The 21,557-nt window shown below is 38.4% G+C and overlaps 1 protein-coding gene and 1 long non-coding RNA gene across 3 annotated transcripts; one reads left to right on the forward strand and one right to left on the reverse strand.

Annotated features, from left to right (window-relative positions):
* Positions 1-36: 36 nt before the first annotated feature.
* LOC136268398 (zonadhesin-like) lies at positions 37-21,412 on the reverse strand. Its single transcript, XM_066063729.1, has 5 exons — positions 21,006-21,412; positions 20,771-20,953; positions 17,524-17,703; positions 1,136-1,461; positions 37-501 (listed from the first exon to the last, which is right to left on the reverse strand). Exons 1-5 carry the CDS (start codon positions 21,355-21,357, stop codon positions 232-234), a joined length of 1,311 nt encoding a protein of 436 aa, XP_065919801.1. The 5' UTR covers positions 21,358-21,412; the 3' UTR covers positions 37-231.
* On the forward strand, positions 13,931-15,871 carry LOC136268410 (uncharacterized). Of its 2 annotated transcripts, none has more exons than XR_010706998.1 (7): positions 13,931-14,168; positions 14,223-14,433; positions 14,482-14,641; positions 14,764-14,868; positions 15,124-15,187; positions 15,248-15,276; positions 15,327-15,871. It is a non-coding gene; the product is annotated as an uncharacterized lncRNA (long non-coding RNA). The 2 variants fall into 2 exon arrangements; XR_010706999.1 differs by having other exon boundaries at positions 15,367-15,871.
* Positions 21,413-21,557: the final 145 nt, after the last annotated feature.

Raw genomic sequence — 21,557 nt, forward strand, 5'->3', positions numbered from 1 at the left:
TTTGGTTGCCAAGTTAGCAGTGTCATGAGGAAAGAATTCAGACAGACAGACAGCTTTTCATATATTTATAGATTTGGCAATACAACTAACTGATAATGTATTATACAATATTACAAATAAAGGGCAATTTATGTAGGGTACTCATCAAGAGTAACACACAAACACACACACATACATATATACAAGCTGAGGATAGAAAATGGCAGCTACATTCATCTTGGAATAAGAGTACTATACACAAATGAACTTGTCAAAAATCACCACTGAGGCCAACACAGAAACCAATACAAGACTTGGTAATTGTAGACCAGCTGAAGAACAGTCATTATTCAGTCGTTGAATATCTTCACGAGAAAAGCTACTGTATGGGGTCCATTCACGGTAGAAGGAACAAGGTCCTCCAATACCAACTACATATGTTGTGCCAACACTCAGAATATCTCTTGAGTAGCCACAAGATGATTGTAAATCAGGACCAACTTCCATAACAATCTGACCCACCTACAACAATAATAATCATGTGTATTATGCCCTTATACTGTGTGCTTTTCATCACCAATTGCTCAGTACCAAATAACGGGTAATTTGGGTATCACACACAATGTTCAAAGCATGGCTCTTTTATATGCTAGTTTAACATTACAATTAGCTAGTAGCCTTGCAAGGAAGCTTTTTTCTATGGTCTGCAGTGTACATGGATTCCCTACTAACAAAAATACCATTGACAACCCACTTGCAAGACAAAGTATTTTATGCAAGTCATGTGCTCTTTTGTGTTGCTATAGCTACACAATTAGTGCTGTTTTATAACTGATGAAATAGCAATACCCAGGTTACCCTGGCAACAGTGAAAACCTTGGGGCCAAAACTGCTTGAATATCTTCTCCATCTTTAATCTGATTATCCAATTTGGTTCCAAGAAACACCATGAAAGTATATAGCAAGTTATGCCACGGTCAGTGTCATGTGATGCATATAAGTAATAGATGGTCGTTCAAAGTTGTTATTGTATGTATCGAATGACGGTCTGTTATTCATCACTCTGTAACAATTGAGTGGCTATTATTTTTGGTCCTGTAGATGCCCAGCTTACTGTACCACATATATACAGCCTCTTTTTCTCATACTTAATTACCTCATGTGTCCCTTTGAAAACCTGCACAACTTCCACAGCATATTGGCAAACATTATAATCATCTAGTCCTTCATTATGAGGACACACAAATCGTGGTGTGCAGTACAATTCATTTTGGATTCTTCTTTCTACCAATGTGGGCATTTCTCTACCACACTGGCTGGGCTCCACACACTTCCTCTTCTCCACATCAATTACAGTTCCTGATGGACACTCACAACCTTGCCAACAATCAGTAGTACATGATATTGTATCATTGAAATTGTCACAAGTCTGAGGACAAGATGATCCACAATCTGTGTATACCTGACCATCAATAGGACATGCTGAATGGGAAAATCAGAATTTTCGACATAAAGGTAATTCAGCAGTACTTCCATTATGTAATAGTTGTAACATGGGCATGAGGACTTTGCCTGAAACGTTTGCCTGACTGCACAGACCAGAGGGCATACATTTCAGGCAAAAGCCTGAATGCTCCATGTTACAGCTAATATGAAACTTATCCCATCTGTATTAGGCTGATAGCCTGCACAGGGCAATTAATCACCCAAGCTGATATGAGTGCAAACCACTGGATATATTATATATACATGCCTAAAAATTTTGATTATGGGTCAGCAGTTAGTATGTTCTGGTTACATTCAGTTACGATGAATGGATAAATCCTACAGGTATCACGGAGAATTTCGGTTATGCGAGTTTAATGTTTTAATCAGTTATATTGAGTCATTTATGGAATAAATATGGAGTTTACTAAAGACCTAGATAGATAAGCTTGCTCGTAGAGTGGTTGCTTCATGCAGAGTGGTAACTTCGTGATGGGGTGTGGTCCATATTCAGAAACGTGTAGAAACGATTGGTGAATGGACCTTATCTGCAATGACATCATAATTGACAAAATGGCCGTGTTTAGTGTGGGCACTTCGTATGTAATTACTAAAATGAGCTTTGTTTGCAGATTTCAAAACATGGAACTATTGGATAGTAAGGGTAAAAGACTAGTTAGCGTGATGTGGTGATGCGAAACAATCCCACCAGACGAAACCAGATTGTTATTGATGCAAAACTACTCACATTTGTCTTGTAATGAAGTATGTATGCCTCACCTTGCCCCTTGCTGCAGTATGTAAATGTTAACATAGTGAACCACCATCTTTCCCAATACCCTCTGTACAAAAGTTCCCACACTATCGGCCACCATTTTGTGCTTTGACGTCATTGCGGATAAGATCCATAAGCTATAGCACTAGTTATCAAATGGTACGGTTGTATGGCAAGCGATCAGTAACAAAATTATATCCGACGTTCAAACTTCGATGTTATGTCGAGATTGTGTTTCGACGTGACGTCGAAATTGGACGCGACATCCACAAAACATTTTCAGCCCAACATCAAAATACTCCTATTAGTGCCCTACACATATAATAGTGTACGCATGCATGAGTGTAAAGACGTTGGCAGAGCACGTTGTTTGCAAAATGTCTGTAGAAAAGACGGTTTTAGGCATCTTTAGGGAAAGAAGAAGGCCCATTACCTTCAATAGTGGAAGTACTCCTAAGGAAGAGTACGGTAATCTACTAGAGGCAGTGAAGTCTGGTTTTGACGATGTGAAGACAAATATTCCAACTGGTCTTTACTAATGTCAAACCAAGACCTTCCAGGTTCACAGTTAATAGTGTTAACCCCAACTCTGTGTGCTACTGGATAAGTACCACTTACAACAGCTCCACTGTTTAAATAGTCCTCGCATAGTGATCATTGGCGATTTTTTTTTGTGACAAACAGCAACAAAAAAAGACAATGTACAAAAATAACCGATAACTAATTAAGTGAGTGAGTGAGTCCTCGGACACACACTACCACAGAGAAGGAAATAGAATGCCCACGAGTGGGTGTGGCAAGGAAAAAAACTTGTTACAGCAACACACACAAAAATGTAATTACAATAAATAATAGAGTTGACAACATTCAAGCATCTTCAGACCATTCAGGGCAATCTCTTGCCATGAAAATTCTCGATGAAAAAATAGAAATGGTAGTAGCCAAGTCAAAAATCCTTCTGCAGGTGGACTTAGAAATCTTGATCTCATTTTTAATAAAGTTAACACAGTTCATAAATGATGACAAAGATGCCGGCAAGTAGTGGCCTAAAACACTTATTTCAATGGTATCATAAAAACAAGGAATTCCTTGACGATCAAATTCTGACTGTAACTCTTGGTACTCTCTTCCCTTGTTTTCGATCCCTGGCAGATTTGAGGTGTTCAACTGAATCTAAGAGACATGTCAGTTCTAACAAGGCCACCGAGTTGCTGTTTTCATTGTAAAAAACAATATCTGGGCGATGTGAGGTAATCAGGACAGAAGGAGGGATTGTTGCCTGTAGAGAGTCACTTGCACGCATACTAGGAAGGTCAGCATAAACAGAGATTGTGCCTACTTAAATATATCTGAGGGTACTGTATAATTCATATATTTCAATCCAACAAAAATTGCTGTAATTCTGGGGAATTAGTCAGGTTGCGCCTTATGTTAGACGCCATGTCCATACGCTGCATTACGTACTCCGTATAATTTTGATTAGCAATCCCAAATTTCCTTTCTTCCTCAGTCAAAAAATCTGTTAATTCAGTGAAGAACACACTCCAGCCATTAAGAATTCCATCATCACTACCATGCAGCATCACTCATTTCTGTCCACTCAACGGAGGACCACTTCCACATGCTATGAAGGCTAGTCACAGCTCAAAGCAGGTCAGTTGACACTAAAAGGAATGATTAAAACAGCATGAAATTATAAGAATAAAAAGAGCATTGATTAGAGTAAAATCTCGACGTTACATTGAAAACTTTGACGTTGCGTCCAATTTCGACGTCATGTCGAAACACAATCTCGACGTAACATCAAAGTTTGAACGTCGGGTGTATAATTTTGTTACTGATCGCTTGCCATACGGTCGTACCGTTTAAGTAGGGATCGTGGTGAATGTTTCGCGCGCCACCCAAAATTCTGCCTTTAAAAATCACCCTACAGACATTGTATGCGGCGAAAACCACCTTTACGGAATAGTACTAGTCCATATAATACATACAACAGCAATAAATACAACAAAACACTTACAGGTGGCCAGATATAAAATTTTAAAAAATCGCCAAAAACTCCAACTTTAGTATCACTGCCTCACTGACTGACCACAGTCGCAAGCCTAGAGCCCAAACGAAGCAGCGCACGGTCACCATTTTACGCTACAACAACAAACTCACCGGTGGGATGTGCCTTTTGGATTTCCGATGAGTGTACGCCCTGTGCGCCTTGTCTTTTCTTTTATCTTTAATCAGGCTGCTTGTCTTCTTCTTCATCCAACGAAACCATATCAAGGCGTTAATTTCCCATATCAACACTTTCTTTAAGCAGCATAATAGACACCACAAAATTATTTAAGGTGCTTAGAGTACGCTACTGTGCTACTGTATGGAGGAAGATCACGCCCATTCTTTATCCTATGTATATCGATCTATCGATCGAGACCACGCCTCTTTTACGCTAGCTGTATTTGTGACCACACACCTTCAAGTTGGTAGGCTGAATCGAGATACTCTAGCCTAATAATCGATCGAAACCACGATGACCACACCCTTTTTGAGCAAGCACACATCTTTTGCAGGCTGACTCAAGATACTCTAATACAGCAGTCACCCTAATAGAACAGTCACACGTTTATAGCTAGCTGTATGCTTTAACAAAAAACTAAACAAACTAGTATATTAAAAATTATGAATTTAAAAATGAAGTAGGGATACAAGCGATAAAAAGTAGTGAAACAAGAGATAAACTATGGTAGTTATTACAGCATAGCTCAGTGGGAAATCCCTACTTTGGCATGGTATAACAATAATTTTGTGTTCAGTGCCAAAGTAGGGATTTCCCACTGAGCTATGCTGTAATAACTACCATAGTTCATCTCTTGTTTCACTACTTTTTATCGCTTGGATCCCTACTTCATTTTTAAATTCATAATTTTTAATATACTATTACCTTATTCCAACGCTTTTCAACTTGTAGGATAACAAAACACTCTCCGTCTGAGTGGTTTTCATGGCGAAATCCAAGTCGTGCATACTAATTACATGAATATTAATTGATTCCCACAATAAATTTTGGCTCCATATAATCACTGCTCAGATGTAGCCCGGTTTACATTTCATATGTAGCCTGGCTAGCTGGGCTGCATACAAAATGCAGCCCGGGCTGCTCCTTTGTGAAAGTGTTACATGGTGACCATACCGTTTAAGTAGGGATTGTGGTGAATGTTTCGTGCGCCGCCCAAAATTCCACCTTTAAAAAGCATCCTACAGACATTTTACGCAGCAAAAATCACCTTTACGGAATAGTACTAGTCCATATAATATATAAAATACAACAAAACACTTACAGGTGGCTGGATATAAATTTTTTTTAAATTGCCAAAAACTCCAATTTTAGTCTCACTGCCTCACTCACTGCCTCACTCACTGCCTCACTCACTGCCTCACTCACTGCCTGACCATAGTCGCAAGCCTAGTGCCCAACGAAGCAGCGCAAAGTCACCATTTTATGCCACAACAACAAACTCACTGGTGGGATGTGCCTTTTGGGGTTCTGACGAGTGTACGCCCTGTGCGTCTTGTCTTTCCTTTTATCTTCAATCAGGTTGGTTGTCTTCTTCTTCAAGCATCAAAACCATACTGAGGCGTTAATTTTCTGTATCAACACTTTTCTGTAGACACCACAAAATTATTTCAGAAAGTGCTTATGCTGCTGAAAGAGTGGGGCGCTTATAATTTCAAGTGTTGCACGTGAAATCTTTGGTGAAACATTAAGACTGCTGAGTTGTCACTTAGACTTTTGCCAACGCCTGGACTGCAATCGACAAAGAGATTTGAGATGGACCAATACTTGATGGTTTGTTCCTCTGAACACACTGACTCAGCCACTCAGTGCCGGACGGCAAGATCAGCGAGTGATTCATGTGATTGGATAGTACTACTCGAGTGGAAATTGTATTACTTCATCCTGTAAGCTCCAGACAACTGAAAGGGCCTGTTCGTTCAAACAACTTCCGGCCAGGGTGAATAGAACACGGACCATCATACTGAGACAGGTCATAGATCTGAGCGCCACTGCTACTACAATCAAAGGTAAGCTATGCACGCTACTACGGGCCTATGTTCTTCCAATTTTGGCACAGTACAGAGAGAACCATCAATGATGGAAATAATGCATACATAATCATACAGTAACTGGAAGTGTGGTGTGTCCCTCAGGCACACGCGACCACAACATGGAATACCATAAGGTAGGTGTGGCAAGGAGTGAAATTACAACACACACACACACACACACACACACACACACACACACACACACACACACACACAAAGTTCTGTGTTTCTACCGACCACTCAGCACAGTTCCTTGCTAGAAAAATTCTTCTAGACGCAGTAATAGACAATCCAGCAGTTTCATCAAGTAATTATCTACATTGAGACTATTTTAATAAGCTGTAACTAGCTAGCTGTGCTACAACAAAAAACTAAACAAACTAGTATTTTATAATGTGCCAAAGTAGGGACTTTCCCATCGAGCTATGCTGTAATACCATCATTCATATCTTGTTTCACTATTTTTTATTGCATAGCTGGATCCCTACTTCATTTTTAAATTAACAATTTTAAAATACTAGTTTAATAGTTGGGACCACCAATTTCCATTTTTCTGCCAAGCATTACAAATAATGTATTAAATATGACAGTGTTAGTTGATTACACAGACGTTTATATAGTGAAGAAAGAAATGGGACACAAAAGTATGTCCATGATGCATGCATTCATTGCATTGTAGCTGCTGCAGTCGACAAAAAAGCATGTCTCAGGCCTAAGAGATGATAACTGAACAGGAAAGAAATCAAGTGTAATAGTTAAGTTATGAAAGGTATCAGCAAGTTAGTTAGTCATTTAGTAGAAAATCTAGTTAAATAAAAAAAAGAAGATTTTGTTGGAAATGTGTGGAGCTGCTGTTTGGGTTTGATATTGCCAAGCTGGTATAAAAGAGAAGTTAGTTTTGGGGGTGACATTTTTAGGCAGGAAAGCCCAACCTTCATGATCCCTACTATACAGTACTACCATACTGGAGGCTATGCAATAACCATTAAGTTGGTATAGTCGTATCAAGAGTTCATAATATATATACTGAGGAGAGTATCCTACTTTCATATACCCCTGTAGAAGGGTATATCGTGAAGTTATGACGTAACGACAAGATGTTGCGGTTTGTGACGTATTAGCAGCCATAAAAGTGCAAGAATTGTTAGCCCCATTTCACACCTGCGACGCTCAGGATAGCCGTATTCACGAATGGTCTAGCAAGAAACACCTACGAAGTAGTATTAACCCATGAATGAATGATTGTAGTTCGGTGAGAAATGCTTAGAGCATAAGTTAATTTGGTTGCTAGCAATGTTGTTAGGCACGCGTTCAATCGATACCATGTTCAACTAATGACATCATTAATTATACAAAGAAAAACGGGCGAACTCAAAAGTATTACATCATAACTTCACTATACGCCCTTCTACAGGGGTATATGAGAGTAGGATACTCTCCTCAGTATATATATAATAATTATTATGAACTCTTGGCCATATATATAATATTATACTTCACCCAAAATAATTGGGCGCTGTATTGGAATATTATTTGATGGTATTGTTATACATTGAATTTGATAACAATAGACACAATATGTTTTAAGATCTGTTTTGAGTGTAACTATTAATTAGTATCAACAGGAGCTTATGAGCCGCCAAAGGCGGCGAAGGAGCATGAAACTCGGTTCCATCACAATCCAAATTATGTCATGTTTTTTGAATAAATTGCTACAAGTGTCGCGCACAAATTAGTACACAGCATCGATTAATGAGATTTTACTTTCCTTATATGGAAACTAATCGCTAATGAATTTGGATTTTGATGGCACCCAGCAGGCTACATAAGTTTCATGCTCCTTCGCCGCCTTCGGCGGCTCACAAGCTCCTGGTATCAAGTACTGCCTATGGCACAGAATACTTCTAACTTACATTTGTGCAGGCAGCTAAACCCCAAGTCAACTTTTATATTGTTCATGCAAGTGTAGCTTAGCCATCTTGTTTTACCCTCTCCATCCAAGCCAAGGTAGCTAAGTACTGTTCTTCATTTGTAAAATTGCATAATGTGTGGAATGTAGCTGAAAATAAAGTGTAATAGCCACTTCATTCTCAGTAATCGGTAGTCAGGACGTCACAGGGGGTGAATCCAGCGGGTTTATAGAGCAGTCACTTTTGTATTTTAAACCTGTACCAACAGGGCATTTTAAAGACCTGGGGAATATCCCAGACCCCCCAGAATAGCATCTATGTTTGTCATAGGTGGTGGAAAAGGGGGGGGGGGGGGGGCTAGGGACTAAAGCCCCCTCGGTCTGCTGAGGGGGACTTAGCCCCCCCTCAGAATGATATCACGCGAAATTATCCTTCTTGGGGTGGGCTGAAAACTGTGATCAAGATCGAGATACTCTAATAGAGCAGTCACTCTAATAAAGCAATCACAGTATTAGAGCAGTGTGTAGCGGGTATGCAGGATGTCTGTTGTGTACTTCAAACTTCACAGCTCCACCACTTATCTTTTTAGCCTGCTCCTGATACAGCAGAAACAAATATAAGCAGCTATTTAAAATGTAAGCTTTTTGATCAAAATTGTTACCAGATTCAATCAGATTTCCTGTGCCAAGCAAGCCCCCAGACCCTCCTAGATTCAAGTGTACATGCAACAGAAATTTTAAAAACTTGTCAACAAAATTTCTGGAGCTGTCCTTGTGTTAGGCACCATTCCTTCCTATGGTGCAGTATGCACTGGTTCAACAATTATAATCATGTTACAGTAACAAACAAGTGTAAGGAAAAATTAGTATAGGGATCATAGAAATTATAGCAATGAAACAAGGAATATCTGTAGTATATTTATGGAAGAGTTGTAGTGTTACTAAAGCCAGATACAGCACTAAAAACAATAAAATCCATACAGAAAGATACTAACTGAATATTAATAACCACCCAAATCTGATTTTAAGTCTGCCTGCCTGCCTGCCTGCCTGCCTGCCTGCCTGCCTGCCTGCCTGCCTGCCTGCTTGCCTACCTGACCACAATCACAAACTAAACAACGTACTGTATGACCACCATATTATCAAACTCACTAGTGGAATGTAATTTTTTGGGGTTCCAATGAGTGTCAGCCTTTGCCTTTCCTTTTATCTTCAGTCTTTATCTCCTTCATGCAACAAACCATATTGAGGTGTTAATTTTCCGTATCAATACCTTCCATTTAGAAGCACTCATGCTGCTGTAAGAGGTATTGCAAGTTTGTACCTGTAGCTCCACGATAGGATTGACAATGCCCTTAGTAGCACCAATGTGCAGTCACCCTAACACAATAGCGATGCTCACTTTTCTAATAGAACAGTCACAAATCTATAAGCTGTAAAAAAAAAAAAAACTAGTGTATTTAAAACAAGATATATGAATGATGGTATGATTACAACACAGCCCTGTGGGAAAATCCCTACTTTGGTACTGAACAAAATAGACATGCCAATGTAGGGATTTTCCCACATGGCTAAGTAGTAATACAACCATTCATATATACTGTTTCACTGGTTTTCATTGCTTGGTCCCTCCTTCATTTTTGAATTAATAATTTTTAAATACACTGCAGGCTGTATATATGACTGAAGTAGGAATAACAAAAATATACCTGCACAGGTATAAATGACCTCCCTTGTTTCATTCTTTGTATCTCTATGGTCTCTACTCAAAAGTAAAACTGCTAATTTTCTGTATACTTGTATAGCTATTGTATCATATGTAATCTGAAAAACCTTTGAATGAAAGAACTATGATTCAAATTGTTTTGCAACTTTCATGAATTTTCATTTGCCAATTATTTCAATGAAAACAAATAAAATTATCTTTGCCATAGGTGTAGCAACAGGGGGGGGGACTAGCGCTCTTATTTTAGATGGGGCTTAGCCCCTCCACTTTTAAAGATTGATATACTCTAATCAGTGTTGAGAGTAACGCACTACTTATGTAACGTGTTACGTAATATTATTACTTTTGTGGCAACTAAGTAATATAACGAAATACGCTATAAAAATAGGTAATATAACTCAAGTTACTTTACTTACAAATGTAACGCGTTACCTAAGTAATACTAGTATATTAAAAATTTTGAATTTAAAAATGAAGTAGGGATCCAAGCGATAAAAAGTAGTGAAACAAGAGATGAACAATGGTAGTTATTACAGCATAGCTCAGTGGGAAATCCCTACTTTGGCAATGAACACAAAATAATTGTTATACCATGCCAAAGTAGGGATTTCCCACTGAGCTATGCTGTAATAACTACCATTGTTCATCTCTTGTTTCACTACTTTTTATCGCTTGGATCCCTACTTCATTTTTTAAATTCAAAATTTTTAATATACTAGTTTGTTTAGTTTTTTGTTAAAGCATACAGCTAGCTATAAACGTGTGACTGTTCTATTAGGGTGACTGCTGTATTAGAGTATCTCGAGTCAGCTTGCAAAAGATGTGTGCTTGTCCAAAAGGGCTCGAAAAAGGGTGTGTTCATCGTGGTTTTGACCACACACCTTCAAGTTAGTAGGCTGATTCAAGATACTCTAGTCTAATGATCGATCGAAACCACAATGAACACACCCTTTTTCCGAGCCCTTTTTGGACAAGCACACAGCTAGCGTAAAAGGGGCATGGTCTCGATCCATAGATCAATATACGTAGAACAAAGAATGGGCGTGATCTTGTGGCCTATCGTGGAGTACTGGTACCTCCGTAGCTACAGTAGTGTATTCTAAGCATCTTAAATAATTTTGTGGCGTCTATTATGCTGCTTAAAGAAAGTGTTGATATGGAAAATTAACGCCTCGATATGGTTTCGTTGGATGAAGAAGAAGACAAGCAGCCTGATTGAAGATAAAAGAAAAGACAAGGCGCACAGGGCGTACACTCGTCGGAACCCCAAAAGGCACATCCCACCGGTGAGCTTGTTGTTGTAGCGTAAAATGGTGACTGTGCGCTGCTTCGTTTGGGCTCTAGGCTTGCGAATGTGGTCAGTGAGTGAGGCAGTGAGGCAGTTGTACTAAATTTGGAGATTTTGGAAATTTTTTTAAATTTTATATCCGGCCACCTGTAAGTGTTTCGTTGTATTTAATGCTGTTTTATGTATTATATGGACTAGTACTATTCCGTAAAGGTGGCTTTCGTCTCGTAAGATATCTCTAGGATGATTTTTAAAGGCGGAAAATTTGGCGGCGCGCGAAACATTCACCACGATCCCTACTTAAACGGTACAACCGTACCGTTTGATAGTTACTGTAATGAGTCTAATATTACATAATATTATTACTACAAGTAACGAAGTTACTAAACTCGTTAGTAATCCACTAGTAACGCCTAGCCACAACGAAGTAATGAAGCCTACTGAATGAAGCTTATTCACCAGCTTCTTACTTATAACCAAGATTTGTACATTGTCCAACCACGCAACCATGTCACGTGATAAGGTGGTAGTTTCACAAGTGACAGCTTAAGGCTGTGGACATAAAGTAATATAATATGTAATATTATTATAGTTACTTTATTTTATGGGTAATATGTAACTGTAACTAAATAGTTCAGTTACAAGTAATATGTAACACCCCAAAAACACCTTCGCTGTAAAAAGGCGCGCCCAAGAAACTACAAGTACCTGGAACCCAATGTAAAAAAACAAAAAGAAAACAGCTCAGCTGAAGTGAAAAGTAACTGGTAACTTAAAGAGCTGATATCTGAAGCGGCCAAGAATACAATTACTAAAGTTTAATCCATGCAAGAACACCTTGGCTATAAAACAGGTGTGTACCTGAAAGTAACTGGCAACTGAAATGGCTGATATCTGAAGCGGCCAAGAATGAATGGTCAATACAACTAATTCAAAAATTTAACACTGAACCTTTATAATTCGGCTGTGTTCTATATTCACTCTTGCTGCATCGTAAAGTAATTTCTTTTAACTCTAATTGGCTGGTAATTTGGCCACCTTTTTTAATAGTCAGTATAATAGAGCAAAAAAAGGCGGCCAAATTACCAGCCAATTACGATGCAGCAAGAGTGAATATAGAACACAGCCGAATTATAAAGGTTCAGTGTTAAATTTTTGAATTAGTTGTATATGGACCATTCATTCTGGCCGCTTCAGATATCAAGCCATTTCAGTTGCCAGTTACTTTCAGGTACACACCTGTTTTATAGCCAAGGTGTTCTTGCATGGATTAAACTTTAGTAATTGTATTCTTGGCCGCTTCAGATATCAGCTCTTTAAGTTACCAGTTACTTTTCACTTCAGCTGAGCTGTTTTCTTTTTGTTTTTTTACATTGGGTTCCAGGTACTTGTAGTTTCTTGGGCGCACCTTTTTTAACAGCGAAAGGTGTTTTTGGGGTGGATATCACTCATTTTTGTCAGTGATAGACTCTACATTTGGTTTAAAGGTAATTTTTTTTGGAAATGAGCAATTAACATTAATACAGAATATTATCTTGGAGAGTCAGTAAAATCCATACATAATAATGATTGTTTCATAACACCGTAAATTCGTAAGTATGAATTTACGGTGTAGTATGACTGTTCTATTAGAGTAAATCTATCTTTACTGCCTGCATGTGACGAATATATCTCATATCTGTGCATGTTAAATGCTTCAGACACCTAATTAAACTTGCAAGTGACTAATTAGTTTACAGTTGCTACACAGCTATAAATACATGTGTAATTGTTATCACCATAATCATTTATCATGTTATAACCATTTTTTATTATTTTGGTCACAACTTCAGGATTAGAGCAGCAGAGGAAAGGAATAGAGAACTCAACCATCAAGAACTTGTATATGGGAGATGGAACAGTGTTGCGATGGACAATGCTGGTACTAACCCCTCAAGGGTGTTGCAGTACAGTATAGATGCAAGACCAGAGCCTCGATCGTCACCTTTTGACTGTGGTCACAACTTCAGGATTGGAGCAGCAGAGAAAGGAATGGAGGACTCAATCATCAAGACTCGGGGAGATGGAATAGTATTGCCAAGGATAATGCCAGCACTAACCCCCTCAAGGTTGCCACAGTGCAGTATCGATACAACCACTCCAACCAGTGCATAAGACCAGAGCCTCGATCATCACCTTTTGACTGAAATTTTTATACTTGATGAAGCAATTAAAACAAAAAAGTTGTAGTACTTATACTTTCCTGAGGGAATATGCCCCCAGAGTCCCAGACTCCCTTGCCTGTTCAGCAGAATAATAGGATTGAGCCTTACTACCACTTTCACCTTTATTCTTGGCCCGGATGTACATATCGGCAACATAATACAGTAGCTGTAGATAATGCCCCTAGGCAGAGCTATAGGGGTGGGAATTTTTCCCTATTATCACACTATCACAGTAGTTCTTCTCGCAGTTCTTTGCCTGGCCATCATCAACTGCTGTCAAAACATTAGTGTCGTCCCCCAGACCCTTCCTCAAGCATGCTTATCACACAAAAATAACTTAGTTTAGCAGTGCACAAACAATTATTGACAGCATATGTACACTTACCGCATTGTTGAACCATGTATACCACCAGAATCCACCGGATTGACAACTAATACGTGATCTATTTAGGGAAATCTCGTGGAAAGTCCCTAATTACCTTAAGTGGACACTCGTGATACGTGGTTTTAAATTGAATGGTTTAAGAATGTAACTAGATGGTGAGGCGTACTTTAATCGGCTCGACTTTAATGAGAAACTCGAGCCCCTCGTGAGAAACTACATCGCTTGAGCAACGCTTGAAGAAGTAAGAGTCAAGAATACTGATCGAGGTACTCTATGATATATGCCGGTCTTGAATGCTAACGAAACAAGGAGTGAAGTTTGTGTAACGTGTCACATCGCCACACACTGATTCACCGTGTTTGTGCGATAGGGTTTATGGACCTGTCCACCAGATGCTGAAAGGAAATTCATTCCAACACATGTTGAAAGGAAATTCATTCCAACTTGTGAAGTTATTGATATACTCATTGTTGGGGTCTACGGGGACATCGATGATCATTTACCAGTCAGCTGTAAGTAATGTCACAACAGAAGGAAATGAACCATTTCCATACCCCGGCTATGGCATACTGATTTTCCTGGTCAGTTTATGTACACCCAACCACAGAAATATAGAACTTTGGTTGCAGGTGGAAAATAAATACCTTTTTACTCAGTTACAAGAGATTCACCCAGCTGGGATAAAATGTTGAAGTGAATGTCATTAGTACTAACTTGTTCATCAGGTATTGGACAATTCCAAGTGTCCAGATTATGCAGTTGTCCTCATGTTCAAGTTTACACGTTTAGGCAAGTTCCACAACGTCCTATATTCTATTACTATATCAGTGTGGAATAATGTTTATATAATATTTTTCATATTCCAGGCTTTAGGTGTATTGTATTTAACACCTGCTTGTTGGTTTTTGCAGGCCATCTGGTCATACTGGTTTATCCACTAGCAGTTGAATGTGATCATGGTACATATGTAAGTTGAGACCATGCAAGAACAAAGATACAGGTGTCATGAATTTCAGGTCAGTTAACGTTCAGAGGAATTGTATTATTGCAATTGTTGTTTTTGTAGTTATCAATTATCAGTGACCAGTTTGTGATAGCGTACTTTTGTTTGACCAGTGACCTAATGTTCTGGTTTACATGCTTACCCAACAGTTATGTTACTCACTTAACCTGCATATGGGATATATATATTTTTAGTTCATTTTGATTATCCATCCTTTATTGGTACAGCCTGGCATATTGATTTTTTGCACATTCTCTTTTTAATTCAGTGCCTGCTGGATTGTTTCGTCAGATATCGAAACAGGTGTCTTGGTGTTGCGACCGATGTTCCAGGTCAGTTTGCATGTGTGTTTAATTTAAGGCTGACTTCAGTGCCTGCTTATTCTTTTACAGGTCTCGGTATCGAGTGTCATGAATTTCAGGTCAGTTGACATACAGAAGAATTGTATTATTGCAATTGTTGTTTTTGTAGTTATCAATTATCACTGTATACTAGTGATGTGAATTTGCAGGTCAGTCTACTCAGATGTATCGGGTATAGTGTTGATGGGTTCAAACAAATACCCAGTGTAGACTGTAGTGGCATCAAGGGTGTTAATTTCTAGGTCAGTTTACATGTTGTGATGTTAGTGATTTTTTCCTAGTACCCAGATGTTAAGTGTATTGTATTTAATGCCTACCTGTTATGTTTTTAAATTATGGTATATCAGTGTAGACAGTACAACAGTAAGCCTTCTGTGTTGTAGTAACTATTTGTTTCATAATTATGCTGTTGTCCTGGAATGGCACAATTTTTGGGCAACCAGTGTGAAGTCCAGTGGTACAAACATTGTATTATGACCAAGTTGTGATAGTGTACTTTTGTTTGACTAATGTCCTAATGTTCAGGTTTGACATGCTTACCCAACAGTTATGTTATTCATTCACTTAGCCTGGGATATAATTTTTGTTCATTTTGATTATCCATGCTATTATTGATACAGCCCGGCATATTGATTTTTTGTACATTCTCTTTTAATTCAGTACTTGCTGGATTGTGTCATCAGATATCGAAACAAGTGTTGGTGTTGCGACCAATGTTCCAGGTCAGTTGCATGAGTGTTTAATTTAAGGTTAACTTCAGTGCCTACTTATTCTTTTACAGGTCTTAGTATCGTCATGCTGACATACAAGAAATCATCACTATTGTTGGAACTATTTTTAGTCAAGTCTTGATGTGATGTTAATTAACGTTGTTACACATTGTTGTATGTTTACCATATGGCAAGAAATTTTCATGGCCATCATGAAATTTGAATATTGTGTAAGTTGTGTGGAACAACCCCAACTCATACATGGTCACTGGCAAACCACAAACCACATTCGAGCCACAACACCACCAACCACATTCGAGCAATCCATTACAAAATTTTGTTGCACCATTTGTGTGTGCATAATACTTAATGAAAGCCACAACACAAGCTACATGGTAAACACTACATAGAGGTGGTAACCCCTAAAGGCTTGTTACCTAGCTTTTATATTCACCTTATCGGCCTTTGTGGTTAATCTATTAAAAATTACATGTAAATAGAGAATTGAAGAGTATGCTTAAAGCACCTTCGCTAGTGATTTTGTTCTTCACACCATAAGACAACTGGCGATTTATAAACGCTCGCATTGGGGTGTGGCACTAAATGGAATTTAAAAGATTTCTGCTTAAAATGCCATCCCTAGGGAACTTACGGTTCAGCACGTTGTCACAACTTGTTTATCAGGCATTAGAGTTTGTGTCCACGTTGTGCCTTTAAAAGTTATTGTAGGGATTAGAGGTTTGATTGAAGAAAATACGCGTATAGGCAAACCAGGATTGGATAATGTCAGTGCTAGATGGACTATACAAACACGACTATGTTGACTGGTATAACGTGACAGTAGTTGTAACATAAGGTAGAGAAATAAAGTGAAATACGCCTATTTTTTATTTTGCGATGGTTACTTTTTTATTTTAGCGAGGTCGCAAGAAAACTATGATGATGATGATGACGACTCCTAAAGATTTTTTTATCACGTAACGCAATACAAATCTATTGAGAGATGTTGCATAATCTAGGACTAATATTGCGAAACCGGCCCTACACGTAAATAACTCACAGTAGTGGCCGCGCGTCTTTTAATTGGGCGTGCGCTTTGTAGTTTCTTGGCCGCGCGACTCACTACCGTGAGTCTTGATATGTAACTAGTTACTTTAAAAAAGTAACTTGCCCAACACTGACTCTAATTAGAGCAGTCAGATACTCTAGTAGAGCATGCAGTCATGTACTAAAATTTAGCCAAAATTGTTACAAAATTTAATCTCAAAAGGCAATTTAAAAAAAGTTTCCTATAGGGCATGCTCCCAGACTCCCTAACAAGCACATGCTCCACATTCTGAGTGAGCTTTCCACATCGTACAAATTATATCAACCAGTAACCACCCTGCTTAGCCCCCTCACTTTAAATTTTGTTGCTATACCCCTGTTCTTTGCACTAGCATTAACTCAAACACACAAACATGAAATATGAATATGGTTTGTGCCTTAAGCGCTCGTGCAGTAATCCAATCTAAGAGTTTACTTTGATATGATTCTGTAATTTAACACTTCCTGGTATATACATTCCATTACAGTTTGTTAAATCTTCTAACTTACCAGTACACTGTTCCTGCTGTACACACTTTCCAGCAATACTGTCCACAACTTCATCAACTCCCTCACACTCACATGTGTCTGGCACACAAACTTGGGAACAGCCAATGTCAGTAGGTGTGAAACAACCTTGAGGACATGAACTGGCACATGATTTCATTATCTGGCCATCAATTGGACAAGCTAGAAATAAACAACAAGTAAATAGTCATAATGTACACTTTTACAGTTTAACACACATTTTTCATTTCATAAAATGAACAACTTTCACACTCTGTTTAAGGCAATTAACAAAACGAATGTGTTCTCACAAATAGATAATAATTACACTAAATATTAAAGGAAACAGAACTCTTTTCTTGAGACCAAAGATTCAGATTTACAATACACCTTTTGCTTTTTGCCACTACTCTGAATAATTAGTTATTCAAGGTCTGGTCAAGGTTTAAAAGCTGTTACAAAAACAGTACCAGGGTGACAGTTTCAGGGGATTTGGGAAGTACAATATTATGTGTATTTTTTTCACTAAAGTCATACAACAAGTTTTTCTTCAGTGCTAAACTGATTTTGGTCTCACAAAACTAGCTAGCTATTAGTGAGAGTACTTTAGCATTCTGTGAATTAATATTGATGATGGGTGTACATAAACAATGTTTTTATACTACATGTGGTGAATTTTGATGGCTAAAAGTCTCAAACAAAAAATAATGCAAGAAACCCCTGATGGTATATAAGTCTCATGCACTACCGCTTTGCTACTGTCACTACTCATATACACAATCCACACAAAAACAGCCAAGCTGTGAAAAAATGGTGTGGCCTTAAAAAGCCTGGGTGAAAAATTTCGTGAAATCAAAGGTGGTGGCCAAGAAACTAATAAATTTTAACAATGCAAACAGCCATTATTAAAATTTTTAGCATTAACATCATTGCAGCCATTTCTTGGCCGCCACCTTTGATTTCACAACTTTTTTCACCCAGGATTTTTAAGGCCGCACCATTTTTTCACAGCTTGGCTGTTTTTGTGTGGATTTCACTTCTTTTTGTACTTTATAAGGCCCCAAAACCAGCCTATGGCTAACTTTGAGGTTTTTTACTCACATTTCTTCTTTCCTATGCAGACAGACACAATGATGATTATTGAAGACAGGCTTATAAATGTATTGCATTGTATATATATAAATATTGATTTTTATGTCACAAGATGCTAAATTTCGTGCTCCTCACAAAGAACCAGATGAAACTTGCTACTTAGCCAAATCATACCCAGAGTTGTTGTAGTTAAAAGGTATACATAATAAGCAAAAATAAATTGCTGGGTGCTTGGCACAGGGTTGCTTTCTTCAAAAAAAAAAAAAAAAAAACACAAAGAAATACGAATTTTCGACTTCAAGCTGTCATACTACCCAGGGCAAGAAAAGCTAACTCTTCTTCATAGCATTTCAATACGGTTGGATGCATATATAGTCTGTCTATGCTGCTAATCTGGAAAAGATCTGAGACTTCTCCCCATCTAGGTGACGAGTGTCAAAATTTTCTGCAGCATTAAACAATTATATCACTATTTCTAGCCATTTTTGGTGCTTCTGCAGTCACAACAGTAATCAATTATTGACTAGAACTATGGCAAAAGATGTCCCTGGACGTTTGGTACCAGCAGTTGTCAATTATTAGTTGATCCACAGCTTCTATACCTCTGTACCATGGAAGGCAGCTAAATCTTCCTAATTTGACTTCAGCTCTCATGCTCCACAGCAGCTTCAAATCTTTACTGGATCACCCTACATCACCATTATGTTGCAAAATGTCCCACAACAAACAGAAAAAGCACAAAATCTTTCATTTTGCATTCAAGCTGTGGTGAGCTGCTGGTATACTGCATCATATGAAATCGCAGAAACACCAACTGCTACTACTACCAAACGTTCATTTTAAATCAGATGTACTGGAAAGGACTTTGGCACCATTGGAATCCTGTGGAATGACGCACGAAAATTTTGACGCTCTTCACCCAGATGGTGACAAGTCTCAGATCCAGCATATAGATAGGCTATGTATCACATCACTATGAAGAGTTGGTTTGTTTGTTTTTTTTGACAGGTAGGGCAGCTTGAATTCGAAAATTCATTTTTATATTCTGATTTTTTTAAAAGAAAACAACCCTATGACAGGAACCCAGTGAATCATTTGCTTATTACTGTGCGTACTTTTTACTACAATAACTCTGGATAATATCTAGCTAAGTAGTAAGTTTTATCTGGTCCTTTGTGTGGAGCACGAAATTTAAAAAATAAATTTTGCATCTTGCGAGATACTTTCTGTGAAGACAACAGTTGTGCTTACGGTTTCATGGTAGATCTAGCAATGGGATACTACCATGAACATCCCACAATAATAGGGGGATTGATTTGTAAAAGTTGATTTTTCGGATTGTGGACCTTACCCATGGCCTCATGGTCAGCAAGGTTAGACCAACGTGATAATTTACGACACTGTAAAGTACTCCCATTAATGGATAGTAAAATTTAATGTTAAAAACTTTTATCAGATAGCAGTAGCTATGGCTCTATTCCTAATAGGGGACCATCAAGCTTGGGTATACTTCTGAGACCTTTATATGTCATACTAGCAGTGTTGGGAGTAACGCGTTACAAAAGTAACGCGTTATGTAATATTATTACTTTTGTGGTAACTAAGTAATAATGAAATACGCTATAAAAACAGGTAATATAACTCAAGTTATTTTACTTACAAATGTAACCGGTTACCTAAGTAATATAGTTACTATAACGAATCTAATATTACTATAAGTAACAAAGTTACTAATCTCGTTAGTGAACCACCGAGTAATGCCTAGCCACAATGAAGTAATGAAGCCTACTGAATGAAGCTTATTCACCAGCTTCTTACTTATAACCAAGATTTGTGCATTGTCCAACAATGCAATCATGTCACGTGATAAGGTAGTAGTTTCACACGTGACAGCTTAAGGCTGTGGTCACAAAGTAATATAATATGTAATATTATTATAGTTACTTTATTATATGGGTAATATGTAACTGTAACTAAATAGTTCAGTTTCAAGTAATACGTAAATATGTAACTAGTTACTTTAAAAAAAAGTAACTGGCCCAACACTGCATACTAGTCACAGACATATAAAACCAGTGCAAGGAATCCTGACAAATAAGAAAGCAAATGATCACAGTATTGTAATTTGAAACCAGTGCTAGCATGCTAGCTAACATACTTTTGTTAGGACACTGCAGTGGCATGACACATCTCCTTTGATCTTCATCAATCACCATACCCTGTGGACAGCCACACCCCCTTACACACACCACTGGACATGGAGAATTGTGGCCAAAATTCGAACAAGTCGTGTGACACAATGGAGCACAATCCATGAATACCTGTCCCTCATATGGACACTCTGAAATAAACAAGGTGAATTTAGTAGGCTCACAAAGTAGCTACCACCTCACCATTTGGCTGGAAAATACTTCTGATGGTGTTACAAGACAACACCCCGTACACATCCTCCAACACATCACAAGTTGATTCTGTTAAAACTTGATTCGTAAACTGTCCAGATCCGTAGAGAGTAGCGGATACGCAGGATATATTCGAAACGTTCTGAAAGTATTCGACGTCGTATGGGGATGGAACACAGTTGCAAGAAGTATTGAATACTCGGGCCACAAAAACTTCATCAGAAAACTCGTAATCGCCACAAGCAGGCCGTGAATACTGGCCAGGTGGGCATGAGCATCCCAGTACTATCACGGGGTAGAAGATTAACAACAGACACCAACACAACGTCTCACGCCCAGTCATTTCCGTCCTTGTAACAGGGTGTAATGATCTGAATGCTTGCAACCGAACAATTAACCTATGGTGCGGCCGCCCCTTCCATTTCTAATTGAAGGGGCGGCCGCGACAGTGACAAATTATAAGCATTTGTACGTGGAAAATTGTAGCATCTATTTTTCCTAGGGAGGCATGCCCCCAGACCCCCTAGTTCCACCATAGTCTGG

This window comes from Dysidea avara, chromosome 10 (assembly GCF_963678975.1).
Source record: "Dysidea avara chromosome 10, odDysAvar1.4, whole genome shotgun sequence".
Classification (NCBI taxonomy): Eukaryota; Metazoa; Porifera; class Demospongiae; order Dictyoceratida; family Dysideidae; genus Dysidea; species Dysidea avara.

Coding starts and splice junctions, on each gene's coding strand:
- LOC136268398 (XM_066063729.1), bottom strand. CDS start 21,357: ATGACTGGGCGTGAGACGTTGTGTTGGTGTCTGTTGTTAATCTTCTAC. Junction 17,704..20,770: donor ACTGCAGTGTCCTAACAAAA/GTATGTTAGCTA, acceptor GTTTATTTCTAG/CTTGTCCAATTGATGGCCAG. Junction 502..1,135: donor TTTTCAAAGGGACACATGAG/GTAATTAAGTAT, acceptor TTATTGTTGTAG/GTGGGTCAGATTGTTATGGA.